At 44.0% G+C, this 16,216-nt stretch overlaps 1 protein-coding gene across 2 annotated transcripts in view; it reads left to right on the forward strand.

Moving 5' to 3' along the window:
* Positions 1-16,216, forward strand: part of LOC141131986 (uncharacterized) — a 181,709-nt gene that overhangs the window by 107,013 nt on the left and 58,480 nt on the right. For both annotated transcript variants that reach the window (XM_073619889.1, XM_073619890.1), the window contains exon 10: positions 8,328-8,388. In XM_073619889.1, the coding sequence (XP_073475990.1) occupies positions 8,328-8,388 (61 nt within the window). The remainder of the gene's footprint in view (positions 1-8,327; positions 8,389-16,216) is intronic.

Genomic DNA, 16,216 nt, shown 5'->3' on the forward strand with positions numbered 1-16,216 from the left:
TCGTTCTAATTTCCCATTCTTAATGGAACTAAGGGACATCATTTTGGATGAGTGGAGCAAGATTGCAATATATACCTCCATTCTGAGCAAGATGGCCAAACTCTATCCATTCAGGGATTAGGATGTGAAGTATCTAAAGGCTGCCTCTCTAGCAAGCATGTCCCTCTTGCTTGGAAGATGCAGTGAATAGCCTGAAAGTTGGCCTGGGCTCTTGTGGCCATGTTTAAAATTATGAAAATGTGGATGGAGAATGTGGGAGGACGCAGTGTTCTAGAGCGTTTTCAGAAACTCTGTCGCTTAGGAGCCGAAGCTGGTGTCGGTTTCCAGGGTGAGGCTCCAATTGACATCATCCGCATAGTGGCGCAGGTTATGCTCTCGTCAGTTACGGTAAAGTAAGTGCTTTGGCTGGGGCCTGGGCTGGCTGATCCCGCCTCTAACAGGCATAGTGTAACATCCCTTTGAGGGAGCTTCAACTTTTTTTTTTTTAACACAGAAAATGTTTATTGAATAATCTGCATATTACATTTGAGTTTGAAGATCATAACAAATTTACATGAGCAATTGCAATCAGTTGCCACATTTCAATATAATACAAAAAGCAACACACACGTATTTCGAGCAGGGCCTAGATCTATCTATTTATATTATTTGGTAGTAGACTTTGCTAGAAACACCAAAGTGAGTCTCATTCTCAGCTGCTTTGATTTTAACATCATCCTCTTATGTGTTATATCATTGCATATATTAAGTCTAATCCCGTAGAATTTCATTTGTCCCAGGAGTATCTCGTTAGGAAGAGGGGGAGGGGGGGGGGGACTAGGATGGAAAGTTCGGAAGAGAAGGAAGGTTTAAAGGGTTGAGGAAGATGTAGAAGAAATCATCTGCAGGGACAGAGGAAGGATTAAGAGAAGAAAATAGGGAACGAAAGGAGTAGGATATCAAGAGGAGCCTCCACACAAACAGACCAGTGTCTGTTAAGGAATGTCTGCACTGTGGAAGGAGAGAGGAGGGAGAAGGTAGGGGCGAGTAGGATCATATAATCTCCCTTTGTAAATTAGGGGCAGTGTTTCACAACCCATTTCCAGCCAGTCAGCCTCCCAGGATCCGAGCCACCAGTGAACCTACACCACCAGTTGTCGAGCTTCAACCCAGGTCGCCCAAATTTTGTCGAATTTCTTTGGACAGTTCCTGCCCATATACGTAAGCTTATATATCGGGAGTACTGTATTTATTTGTATCCTCCATGCCCCAACAGTGGGGGGTTCCGATAACTTCCAGCGCAGCAAAATCATTTTCCTGGCATAGTAAGCCGCATAAAACACAAACAGTTTGGTATGTTTGGCTGCATTCAGATTATCTGTGATGCCCAAGAGGAACACCATCGGGTCAACTTTTAATTGTAATCCCGTTACTGTTACTCCATTTATATCTGTCACTATGTCATGCCAGTAGCTCTGGAGAACCGGACACGACCATACTACATGAAAGAAGGTCCCCACCGACTGTCTGCATTTAGGACACCTATCATTAAGTCCTGGGTAGATCCCAGATAATCGTTGTGGGGTATAGTATACCCTATGAAGGAACTTCAGTTGCACAAATCTATCCCTTGCTGAGATCATAAACGGGATGCACTGTTGTAGGCCTTCTGACCAGTCCTCTTCGGTCAGAGCCGGGATGTCCGACTGCCATTTATAAAAAAGGGGGAGCATTTTGGAGGTATCTTTGCATGTGAGTCTGAGGTATATAGAAGACAGTGTTCGGTCTAGGTGATCGGTCAACAGTAGGGACTCAACTGAGTGGGTAGACAACTCCACCCCACGCGGAAACTGCGCATTAACCGCATGTCGTAATTGCATAAAGCGGAAGAACATCCACGGGGGTAGGTTATATCTAGCCCTCAGTTCCGCAAAGGTGAGAAGCCGACCCTCCTTAAATATGTGTCGCAATGTTCGAACCTCGTGTCTGGCCCAAACCTGGGGGTCCAGAACAGATTGGAGGTGTGATAACATTAGGTTGCCCCATAGCGGGGTATGTGGGGAGACAGTACTGCCACTGGTAAGATATGAGGAGACCTGCTGCCACACCCTTACTGTCGTTTTCATGGGCGTAGTAACCTGAGGGCTGTATCTCGGGCCTCTATAGACCAGATTACTAAGTTCAGAATATGAGCCTAAAATCGCAGCCTCCAGATTGACCGCCGGGTTACTTTGGTCTTGAGCAAACCACCAACGCACGGTGACCAGTAGCGCCGCCCAGTAATATTTTTTGAAATTTGGCAGGGATAAGCCTCCCTCTGTAAGCGATAACTGCAATGTTTGTTTGGCTGCCCTGGGTGTTGTCCCAGCCCATACAAAGGAGGTGATGGCTTGATCTAATTTGAGGAAGAATGAGTTTGGAATGGGAACCGGGGTATGGCGAAAAACATATAAAAATTTTGGGAGAAAGGACATCTTGAGCAAATTCACCCTCCCCACCGGGGTTAATGGCAATTTTTTCCACACCGCACAACATTGAATAAGCTGATTTAGGATGGGAAAGACATTATCAACTAGGTAGCTTTGCAGGTTAGACTGGATCTGAATGCCTAGATATTTAAATTTAGAAACTTTTTTAAGGGGAAGGGGTGGGTCCGCCACCGGCTGGGTGTCTGTCAGGGGGAACAGGAGAGACTTCTCCCAGTTCACCCTGATCCCCGAGAAAGCACCAAATCTGTCAATAATGGATAAGGCTGCTCTAAGCGATTGCTGGGAGTCACGAAGATACAATAGCATATCATCCGCGTAGAGGAAAATCTTTTCTACCAGGGGCGGGAACGAGATGCCCCCCACCTCGTGTGATGTCCTAAGGAGTTCCGCTAGCGGCTCGATCGCAAGAGCAAAGAGGGCCGGCGATAGCGGACACCCCTGCCTAGTGCCTCGGTGGAGGGGAATAGAAGCCGACAGAACCCTACCCGTACGAACCCTAGCCGATGGACCGGAGTACAACAGCCGGATCCATTGTATGAATTTGGGTCCTATCCCGAACTTGTGTAGGATTAGCCATAAGTATTCCCACTCCACTGAGTCAAAGGCTTTCTCTGCATCCAGGGAAGCCACCACACCAGCCCCCCCCCCCAGAAGTTGGGCCTGCCAAGATAGTATAGAGTCTTCACAAGTTAATGTCTGTTCCTTTGCCCGGCATAAAGCCAGTTTGGTCTCCATGGATTAGTGATAAGATAACCGTGTTGAGTCTGGTGGCCAAAACCTTTGCTAGTATTTTTGCGTTGATGTTTAACAGGGAAATAGGCCTGTACGAGGAGCAGAGCTCAGGGTCCTTGCCAGGCTTGGGTATCATGACTATCACAGCTCTGGACATAGAGGGGGGCAAAGAATTTAATTCGAAGGAGGCAGATAGGATCTCCAGTAGTCTTACAGCTATAGTCTCCATATGTGACTTATAGAATTCCACTGGAAGTCCATCGTCCCCCGGAGTTTTCCCAGATTGTAGGGAGCTAATAGCGCTTTGTAGTTCTTTGAGGGTGAGCGGAGCGTCAAGTCTCCCACGGGCCTCCTCCGACAGGGAGGGCAGTGTAATAGTCTCCACATACGCATGGAGATCTGCATTGGAGTATCGCACCTTGGATGTATATAGATCCTCATAATATGAGGCAAAACGGGTATTTATATCTCTGGGGTTAGATAACAGTCGCCCCGACCCATCTTTGATATTAGCCACTGTAGTAGTCACCGTTTGCTCTCTGGAAAGCCACGCCAGGAGCCTCCCGGTCCGTTCACCTTGCTCAAAGATACGCTGTGATTGATGTAATAGGTGTGTTTTCGTGGCCGCTACCCTGAGGAGCGCCACTTCAGGAAACTGCACAGGAAACTGCACATTGCAAATCCGCTCTGAGCACCTCATCTCTGGTATTAGTGTATTGAGTTTCTAAATCAGCCGCCCTGCGCTCAGCCTGGAGCAGAGCTGCCCCAGTCTGACGCCGGGTACATGTAATCGCTGTCTGATAATGATCCCGAGCGTGAAATTTAAAAGATTCCCAACCGGAGGCAGGTGTCGTTGCAGGGGGATTGTCAACCCAGAAGTCCCTCATTGCAACTTCAGCATCCTGCTCTATATGATCATCTGAAATCCAAAAACGTGATAGGCGCCAAAGACATTCAGTAGGGACAGGATTCATAATCAAGCTAAGTAAAAGAGGAGAATGATCCGATATACCTCTAGGCAAGTGGGTAATTTCATGAACCAAGTTAAGAGCACCGGTGGTGGCAAACACTAGATCAATACGGGACATAGCCCTGTAGGAGGCCGACTGGCAGGTGTAGGATCTCAGCAGGGGATTTTTCCAACGCCAGACATCCGTAAGGGCAAACGTAGAGGTCCATCTGGACAATGGGGATTCCGTAGCCGGATCAGGCATCAGTTTGTCTAGGTTCGGGCATGGTGGCATGTTGAAATCCCCCGCCAAGATCACATTTTCAGTGGGGTATCCTGCAATGAGAGTGGTAATCTTGTGGAGAACTGCCAATGATGCTGGTGGAGGTATATAGAGTCCCACAATTATCATACTTATATTGGCAATAACCGCATGTAGAACTATGAATCTACCCTCGGGGTCCAGGTGCAGGTCCAGCAATGTAAAGGGCAAGGTCTTACGTATTAGTATACTGACTCCCCTGGCATATGAGGAGAATGTGGCGTGATAATAGTGGCCCACCCATGGCTTTTTAAGACTCAGAACCCGACCTCCAGTGAGGTGGGTTTCCTGTAATATACAAACATCCGGAGAGTATGATTTGAGAAAGTTAAAGATCAGTGAACGCTTTATGCGGGAATTCATACCCCGAACGTTCCAAGAAAGTAGCTTTATGGGGGCCATAGGGAGTCAGAACACATTGCGGCATCATGTAAATTGAGGGGTGCACCCGGACCCTTAGAGGGGAAACTCAGGCCCATCTCCCATAGTACATCTGGAGACATTACATATATTGGCATCAAGCATCGTACGTCTGTGTAGCTTACCATAAGACATTTCTGTGTATAACATGTATAACCCCCTTCCCCCAAACAAACACCCCCCCACCCCGCACACCCCCCAAACTTGGTATGCTTGTTCCCTGAAACTAAAAAAGGTCATGGACCTCACGGGGTCATGTACCAGATGTGAAGAAGTAGATAACGTCTACTCAAAGAACAGAGTTTCCAGTCTAAGGAAGATGCCGCCGTCAGCGGGAATAAATGTGTACTTCCCCTGGCCAGTGCCAGGGGCTCAGACTTAACGTAAACAAAATTATTAAGAATTTCACTCCCCCCCAGAAGCACATCCAACCAGAGCAAAATAGTAGTTTCTACCCACGATCTCCAGGGCAAAGGGTGATCAGCCAGGTGACGTTGTAGTCAAGTGGTAGCGGCTCATTTGCGGGTGTTTACATCGATCCAGTCCCGCCCCGCTATACCTAAACAAAGTGGGGAAATATGCAGGTGTCCAGGAGCTAGGGCAGGCTTTATCGTCCCATATCAAACATGGGGTAATCACAACCCGATTAGTGGACGTCCAGCACATTTTGCAAAGACTAGTTTGTAGTCAGGATGAGGGGTGCAATCCTTTTAGGGTTTCCGTGTCTAACATTAGAGTTACCCCCTTTGCAGCGCCAACAGGGCAGAAGAGTAAGTCAGGAGACATATGCACAGACATTCCAAATCAGCAAAAAGCTCCACGTCACCATGCCGCCAGCTCAGTCAATAGGTTAGGGTTATAAAGCAACTTGTATGAAGAAGGGATATCCACATACCTAATGTCTGGGCAATGTGTTCAGCCAACGTGAGGCATCCTCTGGGGACGTAAAAAATTGGACACTTTCGCCATCTTGCACACGGAGTCGGGCAGGAAACAGCATGCTGTAGCGTATTCCCTGCGCTCTCATGGCCTGCTTCACCTGGTCAAATGACTTTCTCTGCTTCTGGGTGTTCACAGAAAAATCAGAGAAAAACATCAGACGGGCTGCCTCATGGCGGATGTCAGCCATTTTCCGGGCCTCACGTAATACCAGATCCCGATCCCTGTAGTTAAGCAGTCGGAATATAAATGTGCGAGGTGGGGTTCCAGGCGGCCCTCGGTTTGGTGGCATCCGATGGGCCCTCTCAATGACAAATTGGGGTGAGAAGCTTGCCTGAGGGAACAGCGTGCGGAGGAGTTTCTCTGTGTAGGCAGTGGTATCAGAGCCCTCCGATCCCTCAGGGAGTCCTATGATCCTCAAATTATTGCGGAGATTACAATTTTCAGAATCCTCGGCTCTCGTTTCTAGGTGTTTGACCCAAACTTGCAGCGTGTGTAGAGAAGCAGAGTGATCCCTGATCATGTCTTCAGCCTCCCCCACCCGACATTCAACTTCTGTCACTCGCTTCCTCACCTTTTCAAAATCTTGTCTGATGCGCCCAATGTCCAACTGCACAGTATCGATCTTAGTTGTAAGTGAGGACAGGGAGGATTGACATCCCGTTATAGCTTGCATCAGAGCCGCGAAATTGCTCTGTTCAGTGAGAGCAGAGTCCGGGTCTTCCGTCTGTGTCGCCATATTACTCACTGCCTCCACGTGTGCGGCCGCTCCGGCTGAGTTGTTCTGGCTATTTCTCTGGCTGAGTTGATCCAGGCAGCGCCGATTCCGTGTCCGCATCAGTGGGGGGGGAGCGGGAAGCACCTCAGGCGGGTTTGGAGAAGTACAGGGTGGGTTAGAAGGATTAATTCCCCGCGATGGCTGCAGAGCTCCCTGACTAGGAGTCCTGTACCATCGCCATCTTGGACACGCCCCCGGAGCTTCAACTTTTGGCAAGATGGATAGCACCATAACCCAGGCCACAGTTGGTAAGTCGGGGTCCTGCCTCAGGACCGCTGCCTGCTAGGCCGGAAGATGATACAGTCTAGAGAACAAAGTTCAGAGCGTGCAAGGGTCGCACATTTTTACAGACCAGGTCGGAATTTTAGGAAGAGCTGGTGAGGAGGCCAGATATCCCCTCAGAAGTATGCTAAAAGCTTGACTTTAGGTATCCAAGAAGCTACTGAGTTTGGGCCTCAGACTATTGGAACTTCAAAGTGGTCTTTTCAGGACATGCATGGTCCGTCAGAAGTCCTCCTCATCTTGGATTCGTTTCCACGGATTTTGCCTCACTCTGGGGTAACAGAAGCATATACTAGTGTTTTATGTATAGTCACTGGTGTCGCAAAGTGCTGCTGTGCCAGTCTCTGAATGCGAGAGGTTTCACAGCATGCCCCTCTATATGGTCATGAAGAGGAACAGCTTGTGGAGGCTGGTTTTAGACCTTGCGCACCTGAGACAATTTTCAGCAAAAGGAGAAGTTCAAGGTGGAGTCATTGTCCCTGATTCATAGGGGGTCCAGCCAGGTGACTGGCTTGTTTCTAATAGACCTCAAGATGCTTCATTTCATGTGCCCATTGCCACAATCAAACTAGATGAGGCATGTTTCCCTTTGTCCTTTTCGGCAAGGAGGTACTTCAAGGGTTAAGCTTTGCGGTCCTGCAACAGCCTTGGCAGGAGGGAATATATGGCTTCTTTTTGACTGACATTAGTACATTTAGTGAGGTATCCTTGAGAGAAGGAAGAGATGACAACATGTATGGTTTGCTGTCTAGCTATAAAATAATACTTCACAAGAAAAAAAATATTAATTCTTTAGGATATATTGTTGTTTGATGTAATTAACATAATTAAGTCAAAGATATGCCCTGTACACACGATAGAATTTTCTGACAACAAAACCGTGGATTTTTTTCAAAAGGATGTTGGCTCAAACTTGTCTTGCATACACATGGTCACACAAATGTTGTCGGAAATTCCGAACGGCAAGAATGACGAGCCGAGAAAAATGAAGTTCAATAGCCAGTGCGGCTCTTCTGCTTGATCCCGAGCATGCATGGACTTTTGTGCATCGGAATTGTGTACACACGTTCGGAATTTCCGACAACAAGTTTTGTTGTCGGAAAATTTGAGAACCTGCTCTCAAACATTTGTTGGTGGAAATTCCGACAACAAATGTTCTATGGAGCATACACACGGTCGGACTTTAGGACAACAAGCTCACATCCAACATTTGTTGTCGGAAAATCCTATCGTGTGTACAGGGCACAACTCTTATGCCTTATTGAATCAATGCTTAAGTCTATTGGACCCTCATGCAACAGTAATGCATTGTAACTTCTAATGAAGGTAACATGTTTCTAATCTAAGTTTAGAGCCTGGAGCAAAGACAGAGGAAATCCTTCCAATTTATTATTATTTTGCTACTAAAACAACAGTATTTTCCTTTTATGTTTTTAGATCCATTAGAGCGCTCCTGCACATATGTCAAAAAAGAGACTATATTAAATATATTACAAAGGTAAGCATTAAAAATTATTTAAATAAATATTGCATACAGTTCTTACAATACATGAAAAACATACTGCAACAATGTACTGTGATTCCAAGTGCCACCAATAGTAGTGCCAATTTTCATTATAACATAAAGTGAAAATCAGGGTAAATTTATTTTCACCTATACCAATCTTCACCTTTTATTTAAAGTGCTTTGTATTTTGGATTAATGCTTTGTAGCCAGAAATCTAAATGCATAATGCATAACTGGAAGATGATTTTCAACGATGATGATGAGCAATGAAAACCTAAAAGTGGTTTCACTTCACCTCCTCCCTAGAGTATGGGAACATCCTCTCCAAATATTAGGAGGTTATTCTATGGGGTCCGATGAGTCTTATCCTTCAGCCTTTGGCATGCAAGAGTGAGGTTACCTGGAAACGGTGCAAAAGCCCTTAAAATCAACCCCTTTTCCCTACTCCCCTTTTTTGCCATAATAGTTTTATTGAATGTTTTGCTTGAATAGTCAATTGCAAAATATAGAGGGAACAAGCAAAGTAACAATGAGAACCAGATAAGGAAAAATTATTTGTAGGTATAAGAGCATAATTTTAAGCTCTAACGAGCAGGGCCCTCTCATTACTCCTATATTGAATTGTATTGTAACTGTATTGTTTGCCCTAACGTTGAAAAGCACTGCGCTAACTGTTGGCGCTATATAAATCCTGTATAATAATAATAATAATTCTAATAGTACCCCCCTTTATGGCAAGAGATTTGTGGCAGCTATACTACCTCCTCCAAGTATTGTCTGACACTTTATTTGGTTCGTAAGTAGGTAGGAATAAAGAAGTATATCAGCTCCAATTCTTTAATTGAGCAGTATATGAATAGTATGTTTTCATGCGTCTCTGGAGGAAGGATTCTAAACTCAACTCATAGCTTTCAGAACAGAGCTGATGAGGGAACTTGTTTGGGGGGCATGGGGGGGAGAGGGGGAAGAATGAGTAGGAGATACTGAACAAAAAGTGGCAAGCAATTTTTCTTAGGATTCCTGTCCCCATGGACCACCTAAGTCCATCAGGTTTCACTTAGCAGCATAAGGTGTGGTTTAAAATGTATGACTTTTCAGGTTTGGATTTCAGTTACTGTGTTCATGACAGTAAATTTAGGAACTCTGGAATGTTTTTTTATTGCAGCCACCATGCTCATTTAGTCCGTTTATCTCTAATCTGTGGAAATGTATATTCTAGCCTCATTGGCCTTATGCATGGCCAGGAACTTCACATGTATCCCAGGTAATGATGTGTGGTGAAAAAGGTATTGAGAGGGAGAGAAATCTAGAGCCTTAATAATTCAGTGTACATTTAGCAAGTATGATTGGAGTAGGAGCAATTCCAACATTGACTAGGAAGTGTTCCCTCATCCATTGCTCACTGCCAACAATGCATCGAGACCACTGGACAAATTTTGTGTAATAAGGAGGGCGCTCTTTACCATCTTGTTCGGAGTTTGCAGCCATTTTCTTCCACATAAACATTCAAGAAACATTTATGTACTGTAGTGTTTATGGATTCCCAATTGTCATTAGTAAGGTTGACTCCATTGGCGTATCCTCCATGTGTGCAATGCACACAGGCCCCAAGGGAGGTGGGGTCCACTGTGCCCTTACACATTGCACATCAAATGTGGGGAAATGGTGTTCCGTTTCCCCTTCTTTGTCTCCACTGCAGCTGCACTTGTCACAGGCAACTGCACCAGAAACACAGTTTATGCTAGGGAGGTGAGGGGGGCTAAAGGCTGGCTCAAGGAGTGGGAGGCCTATGATTGGCTGTGATTGGATTACCTCTGTTTTCCTTGATTCTTCACAATACTCACTGCATCTCTGGCTCTTTTCCCCCTTCTTCTATTCCCTGGTCCAGTAGATAGGGCTATGATTGGCTGTAATATAGCCCCACCTACTGGATCACAGAATAGGAGAAGGGGGAGAAGAGCTGGAGTTACACTACCTGGTGTAGGGTTTAAATTCTTACCGTCGGCCTCCCCCTCATAAGGTGACTGGACTCAGGGCCCTGGAACCCCTGTTTATTGAGACACACACTGGATCGTGAAGAGCAGAGACTTGTTTATTGGGTGTGGCTCATCATATTAATTATACAAAAAACATGTGGGTGGCAACATCTCTGCCCACCAATCAGATACGCATATGCATATTATGATAAGTGCATGTCAGATGACATATTTCCTTTACTATAAGGAGAAAACCTCCTTTATTCCTTGAACCAATCATAACGATACACATATTATAATTAATTATTCATGATTTATAGAATAGTCTTAAACTAAATATTTCCATTAGACAGCTTCCTCTGGTTGTCTCACTGCTAGGCTATACTTGAATTTATAAGTTCCTCATTTAAGTTTTACTTTTACTATATAACTTTCTCAAATGTCTTAGAACAAACAGCTTCCAAACAAAACCTAAAGTAGCACTCTAAAGCCTGAAATATTATTCATAATTATATTAACCACTTGCCGCCCGCCATATAGCAAAATTACGGCAGCAAAGTGGTTTCAATATCCTGACCGGACGTCATATGACGTGATCAGGATATTAAGCCACTGCGCACCCCCGGGGGCACGCATTTTGGCGATCGTTGTTGCGGTGTGTTAGTCTGAACTAAAGGTTCTAAAGGCAGAAGTTTTCTTTACCTTGCTATTGGGGCACTCTATAATGTACTTAACACACACCAAAAAGCAGTGTAGAAACAGATCAAAAGCAAACTGCATAGGTGTGTACCGGGCCTTATGCTGGCCACACAGATCAATTTTCAGACAAGAATATTCATATGAAAAATCTTTGTACATTCGCTGAATGAAAGAATGTTGTTTGAAATTTTCACTTTGCTTTTAACATTCTGTTTTAAAATGAATGTCATTTCTGAACCACATACACTGTATGAAAATTCCTTCCACCAAGAAGTTTTCTATTTCTAAACTTTCCTGTCACTGTGGTTGAAAACAAACATCGATTTGATCCCACTAATGATTCGAAAATCAAACGAATGTTCTTAAAATTACATTTTTTTTGTTTGATGGAAGACATTGTTTTTGTATGGCCAGCATATAATATATTACAGTTCTATTTGAAAATCTGCAAAACAGTCTAACTTTTTTTTTCTTTAAAAAAAGATCTCTGAGTCTGATTCAACCAGATTCAACCTCTAATAGTATATACAGTATATCTCTTCTAATAGTATATAGAGTATATCTCTTCTAATAGTATATAGAGTATATCTCTTCTGTCTGTTTTTTCTCAGAGTGGATTAGAGATTTTGCTCTCTAACCATATAGTTGGTTATTTATATTTACCACTGCATAGAGATATTTAAGAATAAATTGCCTTTTTTTAAACTTTACATATTAACTAAATTATACACTACACTTTTTAAAGGCTATTACACGATTAATCGATTAATCAAAACTATAATCGGCCATTATGAAAATAATCGTTAGTTGCAGCCCTAGTTTATACTGTGACACAGAGGGTCACTTACTACTGCACTCTGTATTCTGTGTCACTACTGATCTCTGACTCCTGAACTTTTCATCACTTCATTTTGACCCCTGAACTCTGTAGAAATGACTCAGAGGTCAGTAGTGACACAGAGGTCTGTGGTAAATGATGCAAAGTTTAGAGGTCAGTAGTAAGTAATGCAGAATTCATGGGTCCAGAGTATTTAATGTGGAGTTCAGGGATCAGGAGTAAGTGATGCAGAGTTCGGCGGTCAGGAGTACCACAGATTTCAGGGGTCATTAGTATATGATGCGGAGTTCAGGGGTTCATGAATTAATGACAGAGTTCAGGAGTCAGTAGAAAGTGATGCCGAGTTTAGACATCAGTTGTAGGTGACACAGAGTTCAAGGATCAGTAGTAAGTGACGCAGAGTTCAGGGGTCAGTAGTAAGTGATGTAGAACTCAGTGATCAGTAGTATGTGATGTAGAGGTCAGAGGTCAGTAGTAAGTGATGCAGAGTTCTGGGGTCAGTAGTAAGTGATGCAGAGTTTAGTGGTCAATAATGACTCAGCGATCAGAGGTAAGTGATGCAGAGTTCAGAGCAGTATGTGAAGCAAAAGTCTTGGGTCAGTAGTAAATGACACAGGTCAGGGATCAGTAGTAAGTCAGTCACTTACTGCTAACCCCTGAACAGTGTCTAATGTTTGGCCTTGGCTCCTCCAATGTACCTTCACAGATACTGTCCTGTATATTCCCTGTTCAACACTGCCTCATTCTCTACTATGTGAGTCAGCTCAGACTCTGTGTCCACACCTCGCCCAATATTTAGCATTATAAGACACATGCCCATTTCTGTGGCATGCTGTATGCATTGCATTTTCTCATTAGCAGTCCAGGGTACCCAACTTATAGTCTTGCACACAGGCCCACTGCTTTCAGAAAATGGCCCTGGTTGACTCCCAGGTCATTCTCCCAGGACTTGCATGCCACACATGTGTTAGTGGGAAAATCTGAAGTAAGGCAAGTTTATACTGTGGAGATAAGGTGCTATTGTGGAGTGTCCAAGGCCTAATGAAATGCCTAATCTCCCAGTGGGAGGTGATTCAGCTTGGGACTGGTCAGCTATGTCCAGGCTGTTTTGAAAGAGGCCTTTCCTAAAGACATGCCCACAATCTTTGTGGGTTGAGTTTAATGTGTTTTGAGAAAGAAGGGAGACCTATCCAGGGGAAAATCTGGTTTCTGCCTGCTCAAGGTCAGAGTCCTGGTACCCTGGTACCTTAATAGTACTCTGTCTTTCAGGGATGCATATGGATTCCAATCTTCCACCCGTGTAAGGTGACACCCCTGTTAGTAGCATCTGATGTCCGAAAGACGTGCCCATGACCTTTGTGGATTGAGTCCAATGTGTTTTGAGAAAGAATGGAGACATATCCAGGGGAAAATCTGGGTTCTGACTGCTTAAGGTCAGAGTCCTGGTACCTTAATAATCAGGGATGCATGTAGATTCCAATCTACCACCTGTGTAAGGTGGCACCCCTGTTAGTAGCATCTGATGTGTGAAAAGTCCCTTGCCTTCCATATGTTTGGGTGATGTCAAGTGTGACAGACTAATCCAGGGATTAGCATTGTTACAGATAAAAGGGGTAAGGAGTCTGCGTAAGGATGTAATAAATGGGAAAGGTAACTTTATTGGAATCATCTGCATGATATAGAGGAGATGTGGGAAGATATTTATCTTTAGCACAGCCAGCCTCCCAATCCACAAAAGATAAGGCCTATTCCACTGGAGATTCATACAAAAGTCTTTTAGAAGGGTTAAGTAGTTACATGTATATAAACCCGAATGCTTATCCAGTAATTGTATCCCCAGATATGGGTTTGCATCTGATCCTCAGGTGAATGGAAAATAGCACTTGCAAGCATCCACCACTGTGTCTGGGAAAGAAAATAGTGAAACTATTTGGTGTAGTAAATTTTCATGCTAAAAAGATGTTTGAAACCTTGAAGCACTTTCAGTTGGTTTACTGTAATGTATTTGGTAGAGGCCTAGCTGACGAGAGGTCTTCTCTTACACCTCCTGTCCACTACCCCCTTGTTAACAGGGTGTAGCAGAACAAGGAGGGGCATGGGTGCCTGTGGTAGGTCCCGATGCCACGGGTGGCTAGATGTCAATCTGGCTACTGCTGAAATGCGATGAATGCAGGACTGGAACTTGTACAGTATGCTGTCACACAGATGGAGCACAGGAACTCTCATAGTACTTTCCGTTAAAAACATTACCCTTATTAAGTGATTATTATTATTTATTGAGTGATTTTTATGATTTTAATAAAGAGAATGTTTATAACAGAAAGCACTCTGATGGTACAGTAATATTTTTATTTTTTTGAGTCGAAATCTTGGTGTTATAAGAAGGTGGATGTGGGAGCAATCGTTACAACGCATTGTGGGCCAGGCAGTGCTGATGCGCCTATCCCGGCACATCATGCTGTTCACTTTTTATTAAAATGAACTTTATTGTTCACAGTGACATTTCATAAAGTTCTATCAGCTAGTATGTTGTGACTGTGATGGACTGGAAAAAAGTACTTTTTTATGCGCACACCACCACAATGCAGTGGTGTGAACCGGCTACTCCAGAGACAATGCATTTTGCCGTGTTTTACAGTGAGGGTAGGACTGGGCTGGAATGTAGTCCCACTGCACCTGGTGTAAATGTACCCTAATGCCGTGTACACACGGGCGGACTTTTCGACTCGACTGGTCCGACTGACCGAATTCGGTGGACAATCCGACCGTGTGTGGGCTCCATCGGACCTGCAGCGGACTTTTTCGGTCAAAAATCTGATGGACTTTAGATTTGGAACATGTTTTAAATTTGTCTGAAGGACTCGAGTCCGTTCGAAAAATCCGCTTGTCTGTATGCTAGTCCGACAGACGAAAATCCACGCTAGGGCAGCTATTGGCTACCGGCTATCAACTTCCTTATTTTAGTCCGGTCGTACATCATCACGTACAAATCTGTCGGACTTTGGTGTGATCGTGTGTAGGCAAGTCCGTTCGTTTAAAAGTCCGTCGGAAGTCTGTTGAAAGTCCGTCGGAAAGTCCGCTGGACCAGTCTGGTCGAAAAGTCCGCCCATGTGTACGCGGCATAAGATGTAATCAAAGAAACACTATGGCTCTTAGAAGCAACTAATTCTAATGTATATCTTTATTTGGACTGGTGTTACTGAAGAAAACTCATGTTACTTTAGTTGGTTTGTTAATTTTTTGTAGTGTTAGTAAAAAAAAGTACAAATGCCACATTTTTTTTTATAATCAAACTTTATTAAAGTATTAAAGCAATGCAAAAAATACAATAGGAAAACAATCAAAAGCTTATTTTAAGCACGTACAGCTGCTCGCACAAATTTAGAATGATAGCGGCAAAATAAACAAGGTCCAAGTATAGTCTAGGTATCATCCGAAATATTGTCAACAACCCTGGACAGACCTTATAAAAAGTGTACAATTGGTAAAATACACTACTGTGCAAAAGCAAATGACTAAATAAAAGGAACATCCTGAGAGAAAGAAGAAAAAAAAAAGAAAGAAAAGAACAACCTATCCAGCTAATACCCAGGTGGAAAAAAATATGGGATTGAGTAATGATATTGATCAAGCTGCTATACGCTCATAGGAAAATAATTAGTCATCTGGGATCCTAGCTGAGTAGTACATCCAGCCTGTCCACACATCTTTGAATTTCTCCTGTTGGTTTTTGACCCATGTACCCAGTGTTCCGCCTCCATAATAATATCTCTAATATTTTCCTCTTCCAATCTAAAAGTATGGGGCAAGCGGTCTGTTTCCAGAACCTAGGTAATAAATATTTGGCTGCATTTAGCAGATGACAAGTAAAAATTCTCTTATGAAGTTTCGTCGACGAGGGGACCTCATGAAAGAGACTGATAGGGAGAACTCTATTTTAGTCTAATGCTACACACGGGCGGACTTTACGGCAGACTTTGCCCGGCGGACTGGATTTCGTCAGACAATTCGATCGCGTGTGGGCTCCAGCGGACTTTGTTTTCCCAAAAGTTGGACGGACTTAGATTTGAAACATGTTTTAAATCAATCCGTCGAAATCGAGTCTGGTCGAAAAGTCCGCTCGTCTGTATGCTAGTTCGACGGACAAAAAGCCACGCTAGGGCAGCTATTGGCTACTGGCTATGAACTTCCTTGTTTTAGTCCGGTCGTACGTCATCACGTACGAATTCGACGGACTTTGGTGGATTGTGTGTAGGCAAGTCCGTTCATTCAGAAAGTCCGTCGTAAAGTCCGTCGAAAAGTCCGC

The sequence above is a fragment of the Aquarana catesbeiana genome, linkage group LG03 (assembly GCF_042186555.1).
Source record: "Aquarana catesbeiana isolate 2022-GZ linkage group LG03, ASM4218655v1, whole genome shotgun sequence".
Taxonomy (NCBI): Eukaryota; Metazoa; Chordata; class Amphibia; order Anura; family Ranidae; genus Aquarana; species Aquarana catesbeiana.